The sequence below is a fragment of the Artemia franciscana genome, chromosome 1 (genome assembly GCF_032884065.1).
Source record: "Artemia franciscana chromosome 1, ASM3288406v1, whole genome shotgun sequence".
Lineage (NCBI taxonomy): Eukaryota > Metazoa > Arthropoda > Branchiopoda > Anostraca > Artemiidae > Artemia > Artemia franciscana.
In genome coordinates, this window is record NC_088863.1 from 25,014,780 (window position 1) to 25,036,850 (window position 22,071).

Below are 22,071 nucleotides of genomic sequence, written 5' to 3' on the forward strand. Positions count from 1 at the left end.
ATCGCTCTTCACCCTTAAAACTCGACTGTGTTTTACATTTAAATAATGACTCTTCACTCATTGCAAGAATATCTTGTAAAGAAAAATGAGTGACAATGACGCCAGTAGACAAAAAGACGCTTATTTTCATGTCATCATGTCATGTCGTCATGACACATCTGTTTCAAGCAATCTGAAAGTAGTTACTAGTCATTTCGAATCCACTGATTACCATTATATCCGAGAACAGGCACCTCTAGCGGTGCTTGACCCTTAAAAATGACCTGAAATATTCAAAAACAGCTATCTAGCGACTTTCGTTTGCATGTATCAGATTCGCAGTGCTACCTGTAGCAAAGCTGATGTAAGGTAAGGTGTTTAAGGGTGAAAGGAAACAACAAACAACGGTATTCACCCCCAGCAGAGAAGCAAATAATTTTTGTTTTACAACTTTTGACAAGGAACGGTAAGTGCCATAGCCCGTTTCTATGTTTGTAAGTGTCGAGTTTCTTTTAATTTTCCCATCAGAATTCATTTGAGTAGAATAGTCTAGCTTCTCAAACATCCTGAACTATATCAAAAGCACCTTTAGGTAAAGGTGCACATAGGCTACCCATGATAAAAACAACTTGTTTTTTACTATATATTATTCAGTCAATTAGGCTATAAGGTTGCAAAAGGGTTGCACAGATACAGTCCAGTAGAAGCAGAATATAAACGAGTTCTTACTGTATATCCCAGTTTTATTGGTGCCGTCTATTAGTAACGTAGGGCTCTGTGCCTTACACTACAGGGGCAGCCTAGCTAATCTGCACCTTACCATATCTTTGTCTTTTATTCTTATGCTCCCTCTTGATTTAATTTTTTTAATCTCTTATTCTTCCTGATGTAGCCAAATGTATTCCCTTTTCTATTTTGCTCGCAGAATAGATAAAAGTTTATATTCATTGAGTAATGAGATAGATAAGGCTGAGTTCCAACCTACTTACCATGGTAAGCACAAGAAAAAAAACGATACCAAATCCATTCTATATTTGTAATTACCGACTTTTTTCAATTTTCCCAACATAATTCACTTATTATGCCATAGTACCGCATTTTGCTTTGAAGTTGTTAACCATTTGAATAGGATAGCCTAGCTTTCAAACACCCTGAAATATATCAAAAGCAGCTTTGGGTAAAGTTGCAGATGAGTAACCCATGATAAAAACAACTTATTTTTTACTATATATTATTCGGTTAACTGGGCTGTAAGGTTCTACCAGGATTGCACAGATAAAGTCCAGTAGAAGTAGAATATAAACATATTCTTATTGTATATCCCAGTTATATTGGTACCCTCCATCAGCAACATAGGGCTCTCTGCCTTAAACTACAGGGGCAGCTTAGCTAATCTGTAGCTTAACCATATCTTTGCCTTGTATTCTTATGTTCCCTCTTGATTCAAATAAATTTTTAATCTTTTATTCTTCCTGACATAGCCAAATGTATTCCTTTTTCTACTTTGCTTGCAAAATTAACTTTGCATTATGTATTTTTTTTTTTTATTACTCACTCATTATCTGAGTTCCAACCTATTTACCATGGTAAGCACAAGTAAAAAAAAGTTACCAAATCCATTCAAACCCTGTTCTTCTTACCATAGGGTGACACAGGGCTACCATGACTATCATTCCAACTTGACATTTTCTCCTTAACGGTAAGTTACTTTTAATTACTTTGGTAACTTTTTTGTTACTATGTTATTCTTCAGGGTAGGAGCTTACTATGATAACTTACCATGGTAGGTAGAATGGAACTGCATCACATGGTTGGTTGGTTGGAACACAGTTTCACAGGAACTTGATGTTATTAAAAAGGTCATATTGCCATGCCAATGTGGTCAAGGATCTCCAGTAGGTGTTCTGGTAAAACTCGCATTGCACGAATTGTTTCCATTTTCATTTAGCATTTTGAAGAAAAGAAGGCGTTCCAAGGATACGTAGTGGTAAAAAATTAGTTTTGCTGGATCTATGAAAAGAACTTCTTGAAAGTAGACTCATAGCCAACTGTAATAGCGGACAGCGAAACCTGTAAGCAGGTGAGAGTGGTTGTGGAATTCATGCCATTTTTTTTGGTCTCAGAAACCAATTGGAAAAGAGACTCTGGAATGTTTCTCACAGAGGATATTTCAGAAACTTCTGGATATTTTACCTGCAGATGCTCGACAGTCGCTTGTGGTTTCAGATAAGTATGGCGGATGTTTTTGGTCACAAGGACCCCTCTGGCTCGTCTGTCTGCCTCAAAGATAGTAACAAGTGCCACGAACGAAAAGGTGACAAATTGTTGACAAAAAACGTTTCTGTGACAGAGACAATCATGCTTAAAAACTTAGAAGTTCTTCTCACGAATTCCAAATGTAAAAGATATTCGAATTAGTGTTTGCAGAATGAAAGAACCAGTGCAATCCCTGAAACGATTTCAACATTTTTCAGGGAGGAGGATTTTCGGAGAGAAAGAGTGGGGTGAAGCTCCAGATGGATGTAGTTCCTGTCACTATTGCAGAGCTCGAAAGCACACACGAGGAGGCCGATGCTCGCACAGTGATTCATGCTGCATCTTGCTTACGGAATGGGTGTTCAAAAGTTACTATTCGTGCTAATGACACAGAAATAGTTCTGATTTTGCTTCAGCATTACCAAGAGCTGGCACTACTATCTCAGCACCAAAATTTCGAGCTGTTTGTAAAGTTTCCCAAAAAAATAATTCCAGTTCATTGTGTGGCAAAATTGGAACCAACTTCATTGTTAGCCTCTTTGTCTCTATTGCACTGTTTGAGTGGTTACGATACGACCAGTTTTTTCTACTCCAAAGGAAAAAAGACATTTCTGAGCGCAAGCGTCAAGAGTGGATTATTGGAAGCTACGGCTGATTTAAGCAAAATGAATGGAAGTGAAATTTCGAACCTAGCTTCGTTTGAACAAAAAACGACACCGTTATACAGGAAGCTGGTTGTTGCGACTTACAGTAAGAAGCCTAGGATTCTGCCGACCAAGATCACTTTTTGGTTCCATATGAAGCGTGTCCTTTTCCAACTCCATATCCTGCTTCAGGCTCTAAAACCCCTTCCAATTATCCACAGCCCCTTAAACTTCGGATGTATATTCACCAGAATACAAGGTGCGATACCATTAACTAAATCCTTGCCTCAGTGGCCACTTTCGATCCAGAGAATATCGCCATATTGCACTTGTACAAATGGTTGCAGGCCTCGTTATGGTTGAAAAGGAATAAAATTTTAGCTAGCTCTGTAGATGTGTAGGTGCATGTGTGTCGGACTCTGACTATTATAACTATTTTTCATTTTATTATCTATCAATACGCTTTCATTTTATGATCTATGTCAAATATTGTACGGTTCTTTGACTGGATAACCTCTTTGTTTAATTTTTTTTTTTTTACCAGACTGAGTACTTACTGCATTTCCTTTCTTTCTTTTTTTCTTTTTTTTTCGAAACCTCTCCCGGCTAAGTTTCCACTATCTAGTTTTCTTGAAAACTATAAGCGATATCTGGATAAATTACTTTAATAAATTTGTTTTTATAATACTAACATTAAATGGGTAAAAATCATATTCTATCATAAATAACAGGGATGACTTCTCACCTTTTTTTTACAACTTTAAAATTTTGTTCAGTTAGGTAAAGCTTCAAAATGAGCAAAATTTGATGATTTTAGAATAAAGAAAGCAGGAAATAACATTTCCAGAATAGTGGAATTTATCAGACTTAGATACTTAACCTCGCTTAATTTTAAGGTCAAGCACCACTCGGAGGAACCTATTCCCGGGCAAAATCGAAATCAGTGAATTTGATATGAATAGAAAGTTCTTTCAGATCGCGTGAGACATGTGTGTCATGGAGGTGTCACATTTTTGGGGACGTGTACCTGGACTAATAGGTAACTAATAGGAAACTGATACTGGTAGTGGTCAGAAAAATACTGACCAAACACTATCTAGAATTTGGCATTTCTTAGCATTTTCTCAGTGCAATAACAAAGCAAGTAATTGGCAGCCACTATAATTTGAGAAACTAGTGCAGTGATTAGTGTCAGATCTCAGTTTTGGAGAAAAACAGAATCCTAACCTTGAAAAAATTGCTACACTGCTAAACAATAGAAAGTGTGTTGCTGATTTTTTTTTTTTTAACTAGTGCCAATTTACATTCTTACAAGTTGCGCGTACTCTTTGATTTAGCCACCTAGGAAACCACACAGACCTTTTCTAGAACTTAATAGTGTTATATTTGCTACATCTCATTTTTCCCGATAAAAACACCATTTTTTTTACATATTCTAAAATACTATCCTCACATAAGGTAAACGGGCAATGTTTGGCTTCTGATGCTTCTAGAAGTTATGTATTTCGATCAAAAACTGCTACATTTTGTCTAATTTTGCTTCGTTTCCTGATCAGGTCAACAGCTTGCTAAGACTGATTTCCTCACAACTGCAACAAACAACAGATACTTCTTTGCACAGCTACGTAGTCTCCGAATATACGTAACATACCAAAATAGCGGCATTTCCCAGAATTATATTGCAAATCCGATAAAACAATCCTACTCCATTTTTCCCCGCCCTCTAAGCTCTTACTCGAAATTGATAAAAAAAAAAGAGAAAAAGAATTACTTGTGACAGTTTCCTTAATTGCAACATGAAAGCCTTTTCTATAAGAAAAAATATACAATAATAGCTTTTCTGGAACCAAGTGCCATACTTTTCATTAGACAGGCAGTACTAGACCAGTCACCAGGGGGGCTTCAACAGCAGGATGGCCTAGACACCTGAGGTGCATACAAGTATTTCCATTAGAAAGCTGGGCAAGAGTCGAAATCACAAAGTAACGAAATACTGCAATTTTCAAGTGTCAAGGGCACAGTTTATGGAAATTTATTTTCAATAAAGGTTAAATTGCCTCCTTTTCAATTTAACAAAATGGTGATACGAAAAAAAAACGAATTTTCCTAAAAAATCATTGCTATATTTGAAGAATAATAATGATAAATACCACATTCAAAACTTAATTATTTAGCTCCACATGGGAATAAAAATCCCCTTTTGAAAGCCTCAGAAATATACTAAATTTTTAGTACCAAATTTAAGGCCAACAAATGTAAGGAATCAAATGTATATTTTCAATGAAATCAATTTAAGAAACTTTTTCCAGTAAACAAGTTTTTAAGCGTAAAACTACCCCAAATCATTTTGAATAAATAAATGAAACTCAAAACGAACAGGAATTACAATAATTAGCCGAGTCAAACTCAAAACAAGCAAAAATTAACATGAGTAGGGCTAATAACCCACATGCCTTCTCGAGATCAGAACACAATTTACGCTTTATTAAAAAAAACCAAAACGGAAAAATAACAAATGACCATGGATTGTCAGTTTAATTGACACATACTGATTATGATTGATATTGACACATTATGATGTAAGAAAAGTGAAAACATTTCAAACGTGTTTTGTTTTAAGTAAATCGCAAATTGTGTTCTAGTCTTGAGAAGGCATGGGGGTTATCAGCCTTACTCATGTTAATTTCTGCTCGTTTTGAGTTTGACTCGGCTATTTAGTGAAATTTTTGTTTGTTTTGAGTTTCTTGTATTTATTCATAATGATTTGGGGTAGTTTTACGCTTGGAAGGTTATTTGACTTTATTTTTGCTCATTCTTGGCTTAATAGAGCTCTTTACTTTTCTTTGAAAAACTTGTTTAGTGGACAAAGTTTTTTTTCTGTTCCTTTTTTATTGACATAGTCTTTTTCAAGGAAAAATAATATTATCTTTTCAGTTTTTCTCTATAAGAATCCATACTATGGGTTGCTTTTTGTATGTTGGAGAAACTTTTTCAACAGTTTTTAATCCTGACACGAACAGTATTTTTAAATTTAATTTTACAGCTTCTGAAGTTTACCTGAAAAATAAAACTTAATATCCTTCCTAAAAGATTCTATCTATGCTCTTTGACAACCTAGATAGACCTACACTCTTTTTATTTATTTGAATTGTAAGAGTAGAAGTAGTAATAGTAGTATCCCCAAATAGTACCCCCAAATAGTAGTATCAACTTAATACCCCCAGTCGTTCTCGACATATTGCTGAGGTGTCTTACTGGCAACCATAAACACAATGCCTTTTTATGTATTTTAAAGCAAAATTTAGTATAAAATCATAATGGGCCAACTGGATGATGGTGGGGGATTGATATGCCTAATATCCCTAAACACATAATCGCTGGACTATTTTACTATGCTGAACGAAATGGCCGTCTCCAAAATTTGACTGGATACGTTTGGAAAATCAATAGAGAAATCTTGTTTCTCTTAAAAAGGGCACCAGAACTTTTAATTTTGAATTTAATTGGCTCCTTTAAAATTTTTAATGATATTCCTACCTATTATAGACTGGCGCTGCCTATGATATTGCTTATATGCCCTTATATTATATTGCTTATATTATATTATAATTTTTTCCCCTTTAATTGAAACTCCTAAACGTTCCCTAAAAGTTTCATCTCAATACCTTTGGCGTCATTAGTTAGATTAACGGTAGTGGTAGCATTGAAAGTATTACTGCACCTTCGCACCTTCACATACTGCACCTTCGGGCTAGTTCAAAATCCGCCAGAGCCTACCCTTAAAGTTCTAAATTAATAAAATAAGTTGACAATGTTGGGAGGTTGACATCCCCAAGGACATAATTACTGGACGTTTCAAAAATACTCAACAAAATAGTTCTCTTAAAATTTTGATTGGATGTGTTTTGGAGAATGATAGGGTTGTGGGGGTAGGCTGTTTGTTCTCCTGTCACCTTATATTCTTAAAAGGAGCACTAGATCTTCCGACTTCCAACCGAATGAGCCCAACCCATCCGAAGTTTATGCGACCATCCGTATCATAAGAACCTTATATGTCCAGGGCATAACTTACAACCCTTGTACCTGGGCTCTGGATGGGTGTGTCCACCTTGAAGCAATTGTTATATACTCTTTGGACTATTGGGAACAAAACGGCGGTCCCACAACTTTGATTGGATGTGTTTGGGAAAAACAGCTTGTCAGGGGGTGATAGTTACCCTACATCAATTTTAACTCTTAAAAGGGAACGAGAACTATACATTTACAACTAAACGAACTTCCTCTAAAGTTCAAAAAATACACCTTCCATAAAAATTTTATATGCCCCCGGGGCAACCCTGGTCCCTAGACTCTGGGGGGTTGTGTTAACCCAAAAGCCCTTGCCATGTATCTTTGGACTGCTTTTGAATAGATGCCTATATCAAAATTTCAGTAATATAGCCCATCAAAAAATATAAATTCTTAATATAATAGCTTAATAGCTATAAAACCTATAAAATATTATTATTATTATCAGTTATTAATCTTATTTTAGTACAAACATATCTTGTCTTATGTTTTTTTTTAAACAAAAATATCTGTGTTGCGTTCACTTTCGCGTTGAAGAATCATAAGGCATTCTAATCCTTTCATCTTACAACATTAAACGATAAAATACATTTAAAAAATTTTAACTTTTTCGACTTTAATAAATAAAAAAATTGAAACTTTAAGGAATATATATCAGTATATGCATACTAAAGTGACAATCCACAGCCATTTTTTCAGTAAAGTGAAAATTATGTTCTGATCTTGAGAGGGTATGGGGGTTGTCAAACACATAATTTCCATGCCTTTTAAGTACGCTGACCAAATTGGCTATCTAAATATTTTGATTAGATGAGTTTCGGGGATTGATGGGCATGGGAAAGCTTATTTCCCTCTAATCACTCTTGACTAATAAGAAAGACTAGCTTTTTCAATATCCAATCGAATGAGCCTTTTTCAAAGTTTCTACAACAACAAATGGCAATCTTAAAATTTCTACCAGATGAATTTCGGGAAAATACGAGAGGTATTGGGTTATCCACCCTTCGATCACTCTCAACCTTAAAAAGTACACTAGAACTTCTGATTACCAAACCAATGAGCCCCCTCCAAAGTTCATACGACCACCCTTTCTATTTAAACCTTATATGCCCCCAGGATACAACTTACAACCCTTGCCCTGAGGACTTTGGGGGGTTTTCATCATCAAAGACATAATTTCTGGACGTTTCAATTATGTTGAACCAAATGGCTATCTAAAAATTTCGATTGGATGTGGTTCGGTAAGTGGTGGGCGTGAGAGGGGGGGTTAGTTGCCCTTCAATCATTTCCGACAATTAAAAAAAGGAGTAGCCCTTGCAATTTCCAATCAAATGAGCTCTTTTCGAAGTTTCTACGACAACAAATGGCCATCTCAGAATTTCTATCACATGCATTTTGGGGAAATATGAGATCTGGGGGGAGTAGAAAAAGGGCACTAGAACTTCTGATTATCAATACAATGAGCCCTCTCCGCAGTTTACACGATCACCCTTTCTATATATACACTTTACATACCCCCAGGACATAACTTACTACCCTTGCCCTGAAGGTTGTGGGGGGGGTCTTCACCCTTAAAGGCATAATGGAGCTTCCAATTCCGTTGAAAAATGGCTATCTTGAAATTTTGATTGGGTGTGTTTTGGAAAACGGTGGGCGTTGGAGGAGGAGTTAGTTACCCTCCAATCACTTTCGACTATGAAAAAAGGCACCGGCCCTTTCAATTGACAATGATATGAGCTCTTTTCGAAATTTCTACGACAAAAATGGTCATCTTAAAATTTCTATCAGATGCATTTCGGGAAAATAAGAGGTGTGGGGGGAGAGGATCCACCCTCCGATCACCCTAAATCTTAAGAAAGGGCACTAGAACTTCTGATAACCAAGGCAATAAGCTTCCTACAAAGTTTATATGATCACCCTTTCTATATATATATATATATATATATATATATATATATATATATATATATATATATATATATATATATATATATATATATATATATATATATATATATATATATATACCTTATATGCTCCCAGGGCATAAATTACGATCCACGCCCTGAGGGCTCTTGGGGGGGGGGGGTTGTCATCTTCAAAGAAATCATTACCTGACCTTTCATTTATGTTAAACAAAATGACTATCTCGAAATTTTGATTGGATCTTTCGGGAAATAATAGGCGTGGGAGGGGGGCTAATTGCCCTCCAATTAATTTCGATTATTAAAAAGGGCGCTAGCCTTTTCAATTTACAATCGAAATACCCTTTTACGAAGTTTCTACGACAACAAAACGGCTATCTCAAAATTTCTATCAGATGCATTTCAGGAAAATAAGAGGTGTGGAGGAGAGGGACTTATCCACTCTCCCATCACTCTGAATCTCAAAAAATATGCCCCCTAGTTCGTACGATCATCCTTTCTATATATAAACCTTTTATGTCCCCAAGGCGTAACTTACATCCCCTTCCCTGAGGGCTGGAGGGGGGAGAGCCATCCCCAAATACAAAATTTCCTGATATTTTAACTACACTGAACAAAATGGCTGTATAAAAATTTTTATTGGATGTTTTTCGGGAAATGGTGGGCGTGGGAGGGGAATTAGTTGCCCTCCAATCACTTACGACTATTAAAAAGGGCACTGGGCCTTTCAATTTCCAATCGAATGAGCCTTCTGCGAAGTTTCTACGGCAACAAATGAGCATCTAAAAATTTCTATTACATGCATTTCGGGAAAATACGAGGTGTGGGGGAGGGGGCTTATCAACCCTCCCATCACACTGATTTTCAAAAAAGGGCACTAAAACTTCTGATTAGCAATCCAATAAGCCCCCTCCGAATTTTATACGGTTATCGTTTCGATATATAGGCCTTTTATACCCCCAGGGCGTAAATTACAACCCTTGCCCTGAGGGCTGTAGGGAGGCTGTCATCTTCAAATACATAATTTCCGGACCTTTTGACTTTGTTGAACAAAATGGCTATCTCAAAACTTCGATTGGATGTGTTTGGGGAAATGGTCGGCATGGGAGGGGGGGTTAATTTCCCTCCAATCACTTTCGATTATTAAAAAAAAAAAACACTAGCTCATTCAATTTCCAATAGAATAAGCTGTTTTCAAAGTTTCTACGACATGTCTTTAGGGCCCTGGTCTAAAAACAAAAATATAAAAAATAATACATTGTCTCCATATCGCTCTTTACTTAGGCAGCGCTATTGCGCTGTCTATGATATACGGGTGACAAGGGTCGGGTATAACTTACCTTTACACTATTGGCAAACTTAGTACTTAGTACTTAAAAATATAGTATTTAGAAAACAAAGTACTACCAGGAGTATCGTTTTCACAGACTTTAAGCAGAAAATTCATTATTTCCTATTTATTTATAATGTTTAATGTCTTTTCATTTCCTGTGGGATCCACTAAGACAAGGCAAGTGTCAGATGAATAGAAATTGGCGTAATTTTGACACGAGAAAAGTGAAAGATAAACGAGATTTTGCTCGAGCACTAGTTCCAAGTAGTGCTTTCGTTGAAGTTTCCCAAGGCGAAAGCGGATATTCATTCGCTCTCAATTATTCCAGTGAAAATAAGTTTCTATCGGAAAATACCGTCATTATTGTATGATGATAAAATTCAAAACATGCAATGCATAAGACGAATAAACAACAGTGAAAAATAGTAAAACTCTTCAGGTACGTTCAAAATTCTAATTAACGTGAATTTTAGCTAGTTTCTTTGTATTCCCTCTCCTGGGTGGCCTGAGCTTAAATATTTTTGTGTTTGCTAGAAATGTTTTGTCTTAGACAAACATTAATACCCTCCCACTTTTACTGAAATTTCTTATACTATCTAATTTGCTACGGGGGCCAATGAAACAAAATTCGCTTGTCATTGGCAATTTCCACTAGTTTCTTTGATATAAAGAAATTGAACATGTTTCTAATTTTCGTCTACAGTTGGTGATACTTTCTAATAGTGCCATCTTATGTAAGTTAATTTACAACCTTATTTTAAACATAATCCTCTTTGACCGATTAAGAGAATAGACATTCTCTAGACCAAGAGAGGAGAGAAACTGGGGAAGAAAAGTTTAGAAGTTCCTTCGAGGTCTACTAGGGAAAGTTGGCACCAGACTTATCGAGAAGGGATTTATCCTAGAATAATTATTCACTAAATCTCAGTTCGTCACAGGACTTTTTAGAAGGGAGATTTGACAATCAATAGTCGTGAAAATGATGTATAGTATCCTACGGCAGCTTAAGAAATAATACCGTTAAAGACCGTTAAATACCGTTGGACCGTTAAAGACAGACAAGGAAAGTTGACAAGAGTGAACAATACACCTGGTTTTGAGAGAAAAGCCTCTCGAAGCTAGACAGTTTTATTTAGAATCACAAAGTCTTAAAACAACCTTTTTTGAAAACTTATGCTCCCTCGGTGTTGCCTGCTCTTTTTAATTCAAGAAGAAAAAATACGACACTGAACTTGAATCCTTTACATTTAGGAGAGGGTCTACCAAGTGGCAGGGTTGCAACCCGTGGCACTAATATTTCACCAGAAGAATCTGTATTCTTAAATCGATTCTATGATAAGACTAGTAGCCAGTTGATACCTTGCGAGCTTTGAGCGCACTTTGCGGATGTCAAGTGAGGCCCACCTTGGAAAATTTCAGCCGAGAATCCCAAAAGAATTTGATCCAATAGGAAAATTCGGATGAATGACATTATGTGGAGGAAATCATTAGAAGTTATGATTATTGGAAGAAAAGAACGCGAGAAATAGAACCTGTAACCGTTCTTAATACCAAATAAATTGTATTTTGCAGTTTTCTTCTTTTGGCTCGGCTAATTTGTAGTGGATATTACGACCGAGGTAAGAAAAAATACACATACAAATCTACAAAACAGGCTACTTAAAGAGTCTTTCCAAGTGAATCCTACTCTGTGGTAGGACAATGGATTGATGCTCTGTTGGGCAATTGCGGGGTCGATTTCAGCAATTGAAAGGTGGATTTTACGCCCAATACACCGAAAAAGGATCTAGAAGATCTTTATTCTTTTTTATCTTACTGAATTCGCAAGTGAGTATTTCAAAGGTTACAATTTTTTAAAGTGCTCCCGTTTTCTAAATCTTTCCATATTAACTATAGGACACTGTTGTACTGTTACTATCTTACAATGCTATTGTTCATTAGAGTCCTCAACAAAAATGAAACTCAACCAAAAGACCTCACGGCACTAAACCACGCGCTCTTGGAATAAAATTGAAAGCTCCTTTTCGTGAAGCTTCCCATCCACAAAATTTTCATGGTATAAAACTGATGTTGCTTAAGTTTCTATGGCATATTGTAACGTCTCGGTAGAAATAAAATCAGAAATATAAGTACAATCTCATTGTAGGCGGAAGAGTCACTCAAATTTGATTGATGTTGCTCGCCAATAGCAAATAGTTTCTCCACCATCATCTTCAAATAAAATAACCTTTTCAAGGTTTACGCTCCTTCTATAATTTTTTGGCATGTTTTTTTTTCTGCAATTCTGCGGTTTTGAACTATTCAACGCAGGACAACAATCTTGCTATTGTTCGACAGTTATGACTTTGTTTCACCCGTCTACCGAATAACATATCCGAAATATACATTGCATTTTTTCCTTTTTTTAGATTGAAAATACGTCAGAAATATAATAAATAGGAAAATTTTCATCAAGTGTAAATCAATCTTTAAAAAGAAGTCTACACTTCTAGAAGGGTGAATTCATAGATCCGAAATAAATGAATCTAATAATAGAAGTATCTTGTCCTTTCAGTGGGAGAAAAAGCTCTATGCTTATTGCGAAATCTAGGAGATACAGATCTTAAATCTTTGTTTTCTTTTTTTCGGGTTTTCTTTCTTTATCTTCTAAATTTCCTTTTTTCCACATCTCATTTTTTCTAGTTTATAATAAGTTTCTGTAATGTGCAAGCAGTTGCACTTGTTACGTGGTCTGCTCTTTTGCTATGCCACCAAGCCTTGTGGAGGACTACAACCCATTTACTCTGTTTTTTATTTGGTTTTTGTAAATAAAATATTGCTTGAAAGAATGGGTGATGATGATTCGGCTGACCAAAATCCACACACAATAGCGACTTTCCATTTTTGAAAGATCTTCCATGAACAACAAAGGGATTTGCATCTCCCAGGAATTGACATTTTTAACTACTACCATGTCCCCAACGCGTCAAAATTCATGAAAAATTCGAAACAGTATTTTGGAAGATAATTTTAAATTTTGAAGAATTTTTGAAGCAGTAATGATGAAAATGGAAAGAGATTTAACACTTTGTATACTGTTAGCCAAATAGACCATTTTCCCGAAAAAAATATAAATAAACAATCAGCTTTGGAAGTTTTTGAACTGGTTTGTTTGATCACAATGCAACCTCTTACGTTAGCCTGGAGAGGTTACGGTTAAACGAGTTCTCTCGAAACATCAAATTTCAGATGGCAGATAAGGCGGAAAACACCTAGTCTTGCTGCAAGAACGAGGACCCTTAAGGTGTTTAATTTTAAAACCAATTATTTTTCATTTTCCGATTGGTGAAGGAAAGTTTCTAAATTTTACTTCCTGTTCAAGGCTTGCCAAAATCTATGAAAGACAAGACAGTATTAACATTCAATGTCATACCACGAAATTTGTGCCTCAAACACAAACAACACTCTGACTTCTGAGGTGCTCATTTATTCCAATTCCCAAGTAGACATAGGGCATTTTGTATAATACTTTGGTCTAGATTACATCGCTTAATTCTTTTGGCTACTTTACATATTACGCGGACATTACTTATAATGACAAATTAGTCACTTCCAAAAAAAATAGCCTAATAGATGGCTCTTATAACACCGCATTCTTGTTTCAGTTGAAGAACGAATAATGTACCACGGGGCGTAACACGTCTATTTTTAAACCACACACTAGGAGATGGATCCCTAGGAAATGCCTTCGATCCAGGAAAGTCAGTTTTTGGAGTTTGTCAATTTACCGCATTATAAATTTTATTGGTAAATAAAAATTTTTCCAGCTTTAGTTCCATCTAAGGACGATTATCGCTGATGCAGTATAATTGGCCAGTCGAAGTAAGGGGGAGCAGTTGATACCACCAGATGTCATGAGGTAGATAGAGATTACTTTCATAGAAAATTATCTTTATACGGATCTATCAATCGAAAAGAAAATCCTTAGAATTACACAAATACACATTTCAAAGTTAAAAACAATGATTATAATCCCCCCTTCCCCCTATTAATAATTATCACAAATCTATTTTGCACTTCTACAAGGACAAAAGTAGGAAGTCGCAGTATACCTCAAATATTGAGGGACATACATTGTCTTTTGTTTTGAAGTTGTATTGATGCTTGCATAAATAACTGTTATTCTTCTTGTCTATGTGACTCTTTTCAGATAAGAATAAGGCTGCTTAGGAAATGTCCCATTTGAAAATATCTTGTTTTATCTACTTCACCATTCAAGTGTTAGAATTGTTTAGTATTCCAGACCACTCGTCGCATCAAGTCCCAATATTTCCAGATAGGGGAAAAACTCTCACATTCTTTGACTAGTAACTAGTCAATATTCTGGCATTTGTGGCAGAATAATTTTCCAGCTTTAGTTCCATCTAAGGACGACCATCGCTGATGCCGTCTATTGGGGAGTCCAAGTAAGGGGAGGGGTTTGATATCACCAGACGTCATTGCGTAGGTACATATTACTTTCATAAAGTTTCCAATTATCTTCATAAGGATCTATCAAGCGAAAAGAAATCCTTAGAATTATACCAATACACATTTCAGACTTGCAAACATGGATTCTAGATCCCCCCTCCCTGCTAATGGTTATCAAAAATCTATTTTGCACTTATAAAAGGACAGAAGTAGGAAGTTGCAGTATACCTCAGATACTGAGAGACATGTGATGTCTCTTGTTTAGAGGTTGCATTGATGCTTGCATAAATAGATATTATTCTTCTTGTCTATGTGACTCTTTTCAGATGAAAATAAGGCTGCTTAGAAAATGTCCCACTTCAAAATATCTTCCCCATTCAAGTGTCAGAGTTGCTTAGTATTCCAGACCACTTGTCTTATTAAGTCCCAATATTTCCAGATAGGGGAAAAACTCTCACATTCTTTGACTAGTAACTAGTCAATATTCTGGCATTTGTGGCAGAATAATTTTCCAGCTTTAGTTCCATCTAAGGACGACCATCGCTGATGCCGTCTATTGGGGAGTCCAAGTAAGGGGAGGGGTTTGATATCACCAGACGTCATTGCGTAGGTACATATTACTTTCATAAAGTTTCCAATTATCTTCATAAGGATCTATCAAGCGAAAAGAAATCCTTAGAATTATACCAATACACATTTCAGACTTGCAAACATGGATTCTAGACCCCCCCCCTGCTAATGGTTATCAAAAATCTATTTTGCACTTATAAAAGGACAGAAGTAGGAAGTTGCAGTATACCTCAGATACTGAGAGACATGTGATGTCTCTTGTTTAGACTCTAAACATGTTTAGACTCTAATGCAACCTCTAAACTTTAGAGGTTGCATTGATGCTTGCATAAATAGATATTATTCTTCTTGTATATGTGACTCTTTTCAGATGAGAATAAGGCTGCTTAGAAAATGTCCCACTTCAAAATATCTTCCCCATTCAAGTGTCAGAGTTGCTTAGTATTCCAGACCACTTGTCGTATTAAGTCCCAATATTTTCAGATAGGGGAAAAACTCTCACATTCTTTGACTAGTAACTAGTCAATATTCTGGCATTTGTGGCAGTCACTTTTTCACGAGATAGCTGAATATTTGTGACATGGAATTACCAAGAGAAAAATTCACTCGTAGTTCAATATTCCAGGAAAAAAGTGATTTTGAACGGTAATAATTGGTAATATTGAAAGTGATATGAAAATTGGTAATATTAGTAATATACTAAATGATAATATTTGACAGTTCCATCTTTTCAATATAGTAAATTCTCATTTCCCCCAGGATTTCACCCTCCGCGCAAAATCTCTCTACCTTTCATAGTCCAATAGCTTACGACTTATATGACCGAGGCATTTCAAGTGTTGTTTCATGTAAGTTAGGCATCCTAGGTTTCTTACATTCTTACTCCTTAGTTGGACAGTTTAATCTCATTAAAAGGTATCTGGGACTGCCCAAAGGGTTGGGCCACTTATATAGGCTAATATAAAATAAATATTACTTTTAAAATAAAGTGGCATGTGCATAGACCTACACTCAGGGGGATATTGCGGATGCATTCCCCCAGATTTTTCTAAAAGACCCTGTTGAAAAAGGAAGTCAATGCTGGCTAAACTTACTCTAAGACCTCTCTCCCATCCAAAGGCAGAGTATTTGTTTTACAATCCCAGGCACTTTCACTGCAATTTGGTTTAGGTTGGACAGGGCAATTTTTTATTTTTTTTTGGGGGGGGGAAAGGGAGACAACCACAAAAAATTCAACTTTTTTCAAGTGACCAGCAATGATTCCTCGTAGTAACTTCTGCCCTTTTTGGGTCTCGTTCATTCTTTTCTAGTGATTTCTGTTCGTTTTAAGTTTGAATCATTTCGGTTTTATTTCTGGTCGTCTTTGGTTTAACATAGCTCCATAATTTTCTTTGAAAAACTTCTTTTTTGGCAAAGTTTTTTTTAGGTAAAACACATGAAAAAGGAACAATTGTTTGAAGTCACATGAATCAAGTTGAATGTCAAATTCAGGGGAAAGCTTTGTCATTTGTGTCAAGGAAGAAGTAACTTCGATTGCGTAAAATCTTGCCTGTTTTATTTACTTAAGGCTCCCTTATGCTTATTTAATATCCTTGAAAGCACGCTCCACATTTCTCTTCCTAGTTACTAAACAAAGGGCAAAGTTGCTTTCAAATAGATTAATTAAATAGTACTATTTTCCAAAAAAAGATACATTATCCAAATTAAGGATATAATTATTTACTGATTTCCTTTTTCAGTTACTGTTACTGTTTTCTGTTATTGTCAACGCGTTTTCCACCTTGTTTTGCACTACTACATAAGAGCTTGGTTGTGATTTTGCAGTTAATTCCGAAACTTATCAAGTCAATAAAACGCGTAAAGGCCGAAGTTCAATTTGTCCAAACCTAATATACCAAGGTGATATGGGGGAGGGGATGGGCAATATGTCTCTTCCCAAAATTCTTAAGAATAGTGTTTTTTATAACATTCAAACAATTGGACAAGAAGAAATGCTTTTTCAGGAAATAGAGGTTTTCCGACACAAAAATAACATACCGCAACCTTTGCTACTCACGACTTTTAGATGATGCTGATGAAGAATAGCATCGAATTTTAAGGACTTTTGCATGATACGTTATTTATAGCGTTAATTCTTGTATCGTTTAAATTTAACCTTTTTGATGATGCTGATGAAGAATAGAATCGAATTTTAAGGACTTTTACATGATACATTATTTATAGTGTTAATTCTTTAGTATCGTTTAAATTTAACGTTTTGATGATGCTGATGAAGAATAGCATCGAATTTTAAGGACTCTTACATGATACATTATTTATAACGTTAATTCTTTAGTAATTCTTAACTGTTATGTTTCACATTATCTTCAACTTACACTATCTTGACGACGTAAAACTCCACATTGTCTGAAACTTTTTAGCCAAAACCCCAACTCCCATAAAATTAAAAAAAATATAAGTATATAGTGGAGAGAAATTGTTAGATTGTAAATGAAAGAAACTTCGCGCTCCATATTTAAAGAGCATACTCTCTTATAATGGGAAATGGAAACTGCCGACTCAAGGGAGCATTCAATGGCATCTGTAATGGGAATATATTCACAACATCGAATCTGAAAAAAAATGAATTGTGGTATCATCATAATGAATGAACTTTTACTTAAATTTCAAATACCGCTAGGCATGTCCGCAATCTGTTATGTATTTGTGTTGAAATAAAAATGCTCTATTCTATTAGAAAAAAATACATCCTTAAAACCTCTGTCATCTGATATTTTGAAAAAAGGTCCTAGGGCTTCTTCTCACAAAAACGAATATCTTTTGCCGCCTCCCCTCCCCGAAAAAAAGTTGCTCAAGTTACATCTACACTAAACTGTAAAAAAAAAAAACACTAATTAGCGGACATTCAAAATGAATTTGTCAAAGTAAATATTTTTAATCACTCAATTTTGCACTTGAGAGTATCGTTTAGTGCATCGTCGTAATCAAAATCTTTAGCCTAGCAATGTTACGTGAATACACTTTTCCAATTTTAAGTCAGAGTGAAGAAAACGGTTTGTGATGTCACTCCCTTCAACTTTTTCATCTTGCTTGAAGGCACTGAAACATGTTTATTCCAATCATAGCCACTATCCACTACATTATTTAAAGACATCCCCATATCCAATGGACGACGACTCACAGGAGGGATCTTAGGAGCATAATAAGTATTTTTCGGGAAGCGTCACATCTGTGCAAGACATTATACGTTACAAAGTCGTTAATATGGTAATGTTGTTATTAAGTGCTCATCAAAATATTTTCACTTGTCTATTATTTAAGATGGCTAAGTCAGCACTAGGGCATTTTTAAAAATTACCAGGACATTATAAGTGATATCAATTAATCACCTGTAAAATACATAGAGTCTATTTGGTTGTTTATTATCAGAATTCAAATCGCACAAGAAAGGATCATGCCAGCGATTTCTCTGTTGCTATAAATAATTTATGCGGCTGCGCTGCTCCATAACTGAAAAGCTGACGAGCACAACCTTGCAGGTAGTCTAATAAAAATAGGGTTTGACCTCAAACAAATTGCTATATAAATGATTCTTTGGTAAGTGTCAATTACTCAGAACACACCCAGGAATTTCGATCTGCAAGATCAGATAAAATTCGGTTTATAGTTGTCTGTATTCGGAGATAATTAGCTTAGTCTTGGTGAGAAAAAGTACTATGCAGGTATATGTTAGTTAAAGGTTTAATATATCGATTTGGTATCTCAATTTGTTTAGATTAAATTACATTTTGCATGCAGTCCCACTATAATTACCCCCCCTAATTTACAAACATATAGCCCAAATTATATATATATATATATATATATATATATATATATATATATATATATATATATATATATATATATATATATATATATATATATATATATATATATATATATATATATATATATATATATATATATATCAATCTCTCAAGCGTCTCAGTTGTTTCATCCCGTGTACCTGTGAACTGAATTAACTTACGTGTGTTCCGAATAATTGACAAGTACTGATTCTTTCATTACCCTATAAGAAAAGAAGTGCTAATTCAGATGAAAAGTCTTCCGCTTTAGCTTTTTCACAGATTTGAGTAGGCTGGGGGGAATTCCCTGAGAAAGAATTCCATCCTGGCAAAACGATTACGAATTCAGGAAATGGCTTAGGAGTTTGATTTAACATCCACACATATATCAGAACTCTACAGCAGCTGTTTAGAAGTTTGGATATTTGAGATTTTTTTATGGTTAACGATCTTCCGCACTATCACTGTCACAATGGCTAGTTATAAAGGATGAAACAGTGTACTCAATTGCTCTCTGATTTTCCTAACGGCTCTTCTAACGATATGCATCTTCAATAGCCAACTTCCAAAAGCTAGTGGTGGATTAAATGCTAGCTTAAATTTTAATCTTGGATTATTTATTAAACGATTGACAGTGTCATTAAGTAATTGATTTATTACCTGTGAATTACCTCTTAATAATTTGCTTTAAATTTTTTTACTTGGCTATCGACGGGAGACTAAAACCCGTCCAAAACTGTAAACTAAAAGTCGAGTCATTGAAATTTCTTTTATAGGAAAATATTTCCCACTGGAGGGGGGGCTGTTGGAGAGGATTCTTAAATTATTCTTGTGCAAAGATATGTGGACTCATGTGCACAAACATAAATAATGCATCCCTATAAATAAATAAAATTACAAATTTTTAAGTTAAATACTGGATTGTACTGTATAAATACAGTATTGAAATAACAATTGTAATCTACGAAACAAAAAGAAACTGAAACCAAAAAGACAAAAGCCAAAAAAAGAAACTACCTGAGGAAGATAAAGATGGTCTGTTTTTTTTTTCGAATTCTTAGACAATCTTTGTGCATAGACATGTGGATTCATGTGCATAAAAAAATCACCCCTATAAATAAAAAAAACTTTACAAATTTTTAAGCTAAATAGTCAAATACTTTAAATAATAATGAAATCAGAAATTAGTCATTTTGGTAACAACGCTACTTTACCATGCATTATGTTTTAGACTAAACCCTATTTCTATATATATTTTTACCTCTCTGGAAGACGCTGATGCAAACCGTTGGTCTTTGGTCTCCTGAAGAGAAGACTGCTGTATACTTCTTGACTTTCTCCCTGAGGTTACAACTTGAGCATGTTCCTCGCGACGAAATCGGGATTTCACCAACTGCAAATAAAAACTGTTTGAAACTTTTAAGAAAAAATCACCAAGTAAACCGCAAATGTGCCTAGTATATGAAAATCCTCCCTTCTGAACAATTATTTAATAGCTTCACATGTTTTATATGCGTGAAGGATATACGCAACAGGGGGGGTGGGGGGTTCAAGATCGGATCTCGAACTCCTCTTCAGTCTGGAGGCCACCGTTTCAATTCCGGTAAAATTTTAAAGTCACTAGGGGTCCAAAGCGGGACTATAGGGTTGGTGTCTGAATTTACTCAAGGAGACGTTCAGTTACGTGCAATCTGCAGATAGGAATGGACGACGGTCAGGACATTTCCAGAAGTTGAATTGCCTCTTTTGTTGCTCCCGGTCGCATAAACTCCGCAAGTAATAGGCTATACATTTTTTCCGTCTCACAATGTAGTTGTCACAGCCCCGTGGATGTTGAGTGTTTGTCTGAATTTTTTAGCTAAACCTTCTGTAGCTACTTCTAAATCTAACAAACAGATTCTCAATAGATCCTAAACAGATTCTAAGTCTTCTGAGATCCTCAATACGGCAATTCCTTCCACAGAAGAATTAAAGAAGCAACTGCTTTCACATCGATATGTTTTAGAGAAAAAAAAAACTGAAGGGATTGATTTATAGGGTAAAATATAGCCTTACAACAAATATATGACATTTTGTGTCACAGAAGGCTACATTACAATCACTTGCTATTTGAAGGTAGTTTATAAATCTCTTACATTGACTAAACAATTTCACGTAACGGTTTGGGGCCCGAGAAATGATTATTTCAGACCGTGGGATGTTATGCCGACTCTTAACGTACAAAAATTTTATATATCTTGCGATAATCGTTGGAATCCATTATGTCATTGGAAGCATTTGCTGCTGCAGGAATTCCTCAAGTTAGGTTAGCAGGACCCGTAGTCCCTGAAAGTCTCTGCATGATGCAGCTTAAGCAATTATGAATATAAACGACTAGGTTTTACAAATATCAGGATATAATGGATCTGTGAATTCAGCAAATCCAATTACAACACTCTTTTGTAGAAACTGCAGTAGAAAGGATGTAGGAACCGTTAAAACGAAGGGGTGCAAATAACACAGGCTCTTTAAGTGAAAACTAAAATTTACATGCGTAGCAAGACAGCATATTCAAGATCAGAGAAATAGATTTCGTGGAAAAACACGTTTAAAAATGCTATTCTGAATAGAAAGTAAGTTTTCGCATTAAACCTAACTGTCTAACTAACTGTTTATATTAGATATAAACAAAAAACAAATCCCCCTTCAACGATTTAAACTGCTTTTTTATATTATGTGACATTTCTACGCCTTTTTATGTACAATATTGGAAGAATTTGATTTATTTTGCTATTGCCTGCTGCGACGCACTTAGAGATGTGACAAAAAAGATTCAATTCCACTAGCCGAGAAAAAAGTTTTCTTTGGAATGACTAAGCAAACTTTCTATCATGCTCGAGAGAGAGCAACATTTTTCTTTTGTGCTGAAAAAACTTTTCAAATTGTCCCAGATTTTTAGTTCTAGTCACGAACGTCCCAGCTGGAGAACTTGGATTCCATTTGACCGTACAACAAAAAAT

The 22,071-nt window shown here is 35.4% G+C and overlaps 1 protein-coding gene across 1 annotated transcript in view; it reads right to left on the minus strand.

The window, feature by feature from the left end:
* LOC136026202 (inactive rhomboid protein 1-like) overlaps positions 1 to 22,071 on the minus strand; it is a gene marked incomplete in the record, with an annotated part of 191,350 nt that overhangs the window by 109,093 nt on the left and 60,186 nt on the right. The window contains 1 exon segment of the mRNA XM_065702568.1: positions 20,334 to 20,465. Coding sequence (XP_065558640.1) covers positions 20,334 to 20,465 — 132 coding nt within the window.